At 41.3% G+C, this 6,419-nt stretch overlaps 1 protein-coding gene across 2 annotated transcripts in view; it reads right to left on the bottom strand.

The window, feature by feature from the left end:
- The window catches only part of LOC123973110, a 7,810-nt gene extending 1,821 nt beyond the window's left edge, over nt 1-5,989 (bottom strand). The window contains exons 1-2 of one of the 2 annotated variants that reach the window (XM_046052991.1): nt 5,744-5,986; nt 2,545-5,374 (exon numbers count right to left, since the gene is read on the bottom strand). In XM_046052991.1, coding sequence (XP_045908947.1) covers nt 2,545-5,374; nt 5,744-5,843 — 2,930 coding nt within the window. In that variant the 5' untranslated portion in view covers nt 5,844-5,986. Of the gene's footprint in view, nt 1-2,073; nt 5,375-5,743 lie in introns of those variants that run through there. The other variant, XM_046052990.1, reaches the window with a different exon arrangement.
- Nucleotides 5,990-6,419: the final 430 nt, after the last annotated feature.

The following is a 6,419-nucleotide window of genomic DNA, read 5'->3' as shown; positions in this document are numbered from 1 at the left end:
AACGAAGCTGCAGAAGGTAAAGAAGGCGACTCTGACACATCAGAGGACGACAGACAACACTTCGAATAATAACATTTATTTATTTATACACATACTCTGGTCCAGAGGAAAGGATAACTCAGGGATTTAATGCAGGAGATAACTGTGGAGTCTACGAGAAAGCTGTTCTCAGCCTTGATACCTTAATACTATGATAGTTCTCACAGGAACAGTAGGCAGAAGATAAAACTATCTCACAGATGTTCATTATAGCTGAAACACTGGTACACATAGTGGACAGTAAGATGAATATAAGTACACAAAGTAAATGATACATATCAGAACGCAGAAAGGTCAAATCAACCATCCCAGTAAAACTTTAAATCTGAGCAAGAAGCTGATATTCCTGTTTACAAAGCTGTACTGAACAATGTAAATCTATATATCTAAGTTATATTTAGATTGAAAAAATAGATAAAATAAAGTATTTAATTCTCAGTGTTCAGGTTTGCTGAGTTAATAAAGCTGCAGGTTTAAACTGTGACACTGGTGTTAATGGTGGCAGGAAGTTGTCCAGTTAATGCTTCCAGCACACTCGAACATTTATCAGCACACACGGTAAATCTGTGATTTTCTGCAGATAACTCCTGCTGGAATACGTTTGTACAAACAAGTTAGCAGCTTCTCTCTTTATGTCGAACACATTTCTACTTTTGTTGGTCAGAATAACTGAAGTGTCGGTGTCTCAGTATGGAGACTCTGTCTCAGTACATCACTCTCTGTCCTGTTTGGTTCTTTTTTATCTGTGTCACAAAAATCTTCCTGATCACTATGGAAGCTGGAGAAGTTCCACTCCTGTGTTAGCCATGTACTCAGCTTTTGGGGTCCGTGGGGTCCCTTAGCTTGGGAACTGGAGGGATGCTGTTTGAAGTCCAGTATGAAGTCAGTACGGAGTGTGGACTGGTAGCTGGATAGGAGTGAAACATTTCCCCAGCAGGGCAGAAAGGTTCACTGTGTAAGTTTTAGTGCCATCTAGTGGTGAGGGTTGTGAATTGCAACCAACGGCTTAGTCACCGCTCACCCCTCCCTTTGTAAGCTCAAAGGAGGAGCTACAGTGGTGACAAGCTCTGTCGGCTCGTGTGCTAAATAATACATGCGGTGTTCCATTTGTCCAAATAATACTACTACTACCACTACCATTCAATTTTGTTACGTCCCAGCTCACCAGGGGAAAGGGGATGTATGCATAAACCAGATGCACTTGGTATGGTGGAAAAGTTTAAGGTTTTAACAAACTAAAGTTGGGCAAGTGGGTGCTGTGATAACATAAACTCTAGATAACAAAAAGAGATCCCTCCAAAACAGGGATTACTAACTCAAAAAGTACTTACTCTAAAACCTAGCCCAACTCTGCAGACACACGGTTAAACACAAACTAACTCAAGGGTGTCTCTTAACAAAAATGACTCTCAGTAGTGAAATAAACTGCTGCAACAGAGTCTTTAGCTAAACAGCTAACACAAAGACTACTCTCAACAAAATAAATACTGACTCTCAGTAATAACAGTAACAAACACAAACAGGCCACAGAAGTGAAGCTGCTGCAACCAGCAAACAATATACATACTAACGGTTCCTCACCGAAACCAGCCAATCCTCAGCCGGGGATTGCACAACCTGCTTAGCATACTGGGAAAACACATGGACAGCAACCAAAACACACGGCTGCTACCAGCGGCTCTAACAATTTCAGTTCAATTTTATTTACATAGCGCCAAATCACAACAACAGTTATCTCTGAGCGCTTTACTACTACTACTACTATTACTTCTTCTTCTTCCTTCTTCTTTGTATGTATTAAACAAAGTGACGAAACACGCTCCGTAGAGCCGTTTGTCTGTTCAGGCTACTGTAGAAACAAGACGGCGTCCATGTAAGAGGACCCGCGGTGTCTGTAGATAGAAATGTCTCATTCTAAGGTAATAAAAACATAACGGTTTATTATGTAAGGTCTTTATACACCACTGAAAACATAGTTATGGATATTATATTGCATTTCTGTCAATAAATCCTCCTAAATCCAAACATTATCATCTTCTTCTTCAACAAGAGGATTGCACCAACATCAAGTTCTTTATCATGTACTTTCTCTGATAAAAAGAAACATGATGTCACCATCTTCACGGTACTGACATAATCATCTTCTTCATCATTATCTTCTTCAACAAGAAGATTCCACTAACATCAAGTTCTTCATCTTGTGCATTCTCTAATAAAAATAAACATGATGTCACCATATTCAAGATGCTGACATCATCATCATTTTTATAAATATCTTCTTCATTATTAATATTTTCATCTTCTTCATCATTAACATCATCTTCTTCATCATTATCTTCTTCATTATTAACATCATCTTCATCATCATTATCATGGTCGTCTTGTTCTTTCACTCCACTCACTACTTTCAGGATCTGAACTCGTTGCTTCCAGCCTGGCTTGGCCTCCGATTTCTCCCTCTCAATCAGCTTGTCGATGTACTCTGGAGTGCACGGAGGATCTGGTTTCAGTGCTATCTCTTTAAGTCTGTTTAAACACTTTGCAGTGCTGTCTATCAGATTCCGTACATCAGCAAGCACAAGTGCACATTCATACCCTACTTCTAAAAGAGATTCCCAAAAGCCCTTGTTTTTCTTCAGGCTTGCCTCTTGATTCTTCTCAGGTTTGTTTAAACCAAGTTTGAACTGCTTCAGCAAGTTTTCAACTGAATTTTTGAGCTGCTGTCTTTCTCTGAGGACCTGCTTCGTCATCGTCAAGCTTTTGGTTTCTATTTGATTCAAAGCAGCAAAGAACCTCTTCATGCTTTTTGTCCCCATGTTCCAACACATCTGATCAAAGCCTCCCTCTTCATCCTCATCATCCCCACTCATGCTGCCTGCTGCAGATGATTTGTTGTCTTCAAACAAAGCTGAGTTATTGAATTTGAAGTGAACTGGCAGCCCGTCTCTTGTTTTAGGACATGGGACACCTGAAGCATTGATTGCCTCTAGAACTGGTGGACGCTGGCCGTCTGCAAATGTCACCAGAACCCTGATGTTTTCTGCCACATCTTTGCCAAAGATTGAGAGTATGGAGTCAAACACATATTTCTGTGTTGGCGTGAGTCGAGCTAAAGAAGCCTGAGCTACAAAACACACAGCGTCAATTTCACTGACACCAAGCTCAGCAGAGAAGAGATTACACAATTGTTCTGTGATCTGTCTGTCTCTTATTAAGCCTCTTGTATCTCCAAACTCTGGAGTGTCAACAATGGTCAGAGAGTATTCTGTTTTAAAACCCTCCTGGTGGTTGATTTTGTACACAGTGACTTCAGAGGTCTGGCTTTCAGCCTGTGATCTCGACTGACCCTCATCAATTAACTTAAACCGATATGAATCCTCCCATTCGACACCTAGAATGTAATTGATCATCCCATTGATGAGAGTTGACTTCCCAGCTCCAGTTGCTCCCAGAAGCATGATGGTGCGATTAGGTTTAGTGGACTTTTTCCCAAAACTGAAACTCCTGCAGCCAGGGACACTGATTCGTTCATCTTTCAGGGGGATTTTATAAACAGGGACAGGACCGGTCTGGGGTTCTAACAATGTGCTTTTTTCTTTAACAGAATCAGAAAGACTTGAGCAGGTTTTAGTAGTAGGTAAGGTTTTAATGGAACCACTGGCTTCATTGGCCGGCCCAACACCTGCTGAGGTCACTGCTCTGCATCTGAACATATACTCTGTGTTAGGACTCAGATGGCTCACTGTGACTTCTCCAGCTTTTGATGCTGTCTCTTGTTGCCATCCATCCTCTCCTCTGACACAGTACTCTATAGAGTAGGAGGTGATGTTCTCTGCTCCAAATCTGGGCGCAGAAATCTTCAGTGTCACACTGTTGTGCTTTATGTCACTTGCTGTTACTGTTTCAGGCTTTGAAGGCGGCTCAAAGTTCTCATTGACAGAAAAGCCGTCTTCATAAAGGTAGATGCTTGAACCTTTCTGTGTCTCATTTGTTAATCCCACTGTCAGGAACTTTATGTTCTTGTTCTCCTTGTTGGCCTCTGCAAAGTCACTGAAGAGCTTTGCTTTATTCCTCATTGCATCTGTTATTTCTTTTGAGGTGAACCATTGTTCCTTCTCTACATCTTGAGGGTCGTCTGGTTCGGGTGTTTGTTTTATGTAGTTAGATAAAGCTGAGAGGTACGGTTCAGCACTTCCCAGGGAGGTGAAAACAAAACACACAGCATGATCTGCACTGAGGGTTTCTTCACTAAGAACATTCTGAGAGGGGACGATCTTGGTGTTTTTCATCATGTTGGTTAAAGACATTAAGGTGTAGACTTCTCTCTCTTTACAGTCCAACCACTCGTTCAGGTCTTTGCTGTTGAAAGGAGAAGAATGTCTCTTCTTCAGGATCTCTGCGAGCACAGCCTCCTCTTCTCCTCCTCCTCGGATTGATGGAAGTTTCTTTGCCAGGTTTTGTTGGAATCCCAGCTTGAACTCAGAGCACATCTCTTTAAAGCTTTTAATCTTTTTGCCAATCTGTGGGAACTGCTGTGCGGTGGTGGTTCTCATTGTGTCATTGCACCTCATTTCCAGCTCACTGAAGTCCTCCAGGACTCTCTGTGATTCCTGAACTAATCCTAAACTTATCTGACGGACCAGTTTTGCAGCAGAAGAATCTAAACTTGTCAGTGGCAACAGCCAGACTTTCATCGGTACAGCCTTTTCTCCGTTGGCTCCCAGTAATCTTGGCAGGCTTTGGTAGACTTCTACTGCATCCTGAAAGGACACAGGACTTTTTTCAAGAGCAAAGTCTCCAAAGAATCTGCAGGAGAATTTCTCAACATTTGCTCTGTCCTTGTCTTTCAGTTTTAGGGAACCTTCACCCTCTATAGCAAGGCTGGGAATCTTCTTGATCATAACTTTCAAGTTCCCCTCAATGTCTTGATGATCTTCTTTTTTAGACACCTCATGGTCAAAGACAAAGAAGGCTTGTGCCCCATAAAGAATGGCTGTGACTACATGTGTTGCTAATCCTTTATCAAAGACATATGAATGCTTCATATTGTCTCTTCCAAGGTGATCCATCGACAGTTCCTGGAACTTTGTGGTAGCCTTGTACTTCAGAGTTACTCTGGCCTGATTTTTGGAAATCTTACTGTCGTTCAGGTATTTGGCCGATCCATCAACCTCAACCAGTCCACTCAAGAAACTTGCCTTCAGGGAAGCTTCAACGTTTAGTGCTGAAGATTTGTCCTCAATTGATTCAGATGCAACGATCTCAAAATCATTATAGTTCTGAGGTCTTTCTTGTACATATTTTATCAGGTCATCATGGTCCCACAGTGTAATTCCTGCAAAAGAAGAAGCAAAATTCAAGTTCAGCTTCCAGACCCAGACAGACAGGAGAAGAAGAAAGTGATTAGGATAAAGATTATTGTTAGCAGCATATTGTTTGGTAGAAAGAAGATTTAAAGAAGTTTGAACCTTTTCACAGCAAGCATTGTGTCAGGAAAAAGATGTTGCGGTTCTATTTCACATGTAATCTTTGAATGGCTTCAGCCTTGAGCTCATACTGACTTTTTATTTTAATAAACTAGAAAAGTAAAATATGTTACGATGCAGCAGGAAACTACCAGTGAGTGATTACAACAATAAAAATATAATATAACCCCGAAAGTTTGGTTGTGATGCATTAAGTATCTTCACATGTGAATCCTTACCAGGGACGAGTGAGTCTCTGCGGCAGTCGTACAACATCCCGAGGTTGAAAGGCCGGCCGAGTGCCGCCACCTCCATCGTCCTGCCAGCTTCAGACTCCATCCTTCTGTCTAGACTATTAAAAACAGTATACGTTAGCACACTACTGCAACTCTTTTGCTATCCAAACCCCATAATTCCAAATGAAATAATTGAAACCCAGAGTTGAGACCAGGAGGCAGAGTCGCATTTTAACACACTTCTCTGCTCCTCCATTCCAGGAGTTACTTAGTGAAAATCCTATAGTGACGGTGTCTGCCCCCCGACCATTGAAATTATTTAAAAAGGTAAACAGAAGGGGAGCTGTGCATAAAAACCTCATAAAAATTAAAACCACAAGAGCAATAGTGCAAACGAATAGGAGAGTTAAATGTGGACACTTAAACATCAGATCTCTCTCTTCTAAAGGTGTACTAGTAAATGAACTAATATCAGATTATGATATTGATTTATTTGGTCTTACTGAAACCTGGCTGGGTGATGGAGAATATGTTAGCCTAAATGAATCCACCCCTCCCAGTCATATTAATACTCACATTCCTCGAGGCACAGGCCGAGGAGGTGGAGTTGCAGCTATCTTCGACTCTAGCCTACTAATCAGCTCTAAACCTAAACCAAACTATAACTCATTTGAAAGTC

Source organism: Micropterus dolomieu, linkage group LG06, assembly GCF_021292245.1.
Source record: "Micropterus dolomieu isolate WLL.071019.BEF.003 ecotype Adirondacks linkage group LG06, ASM2129224v1, whole genome shotgun sequence".
Classification (NCBI taxonomy): domain Eukaryota; kingdom Metazoa; phylum Chordata; class Actinopteri; order Centrarchiformes; family Centrarchidae; genus Micropterus; species Micropterus dolomieu.
Note: the sequence above shows the minus strand (reverse complement) of the source record. Positions and strands in the feature narration are given on the sequence as shown.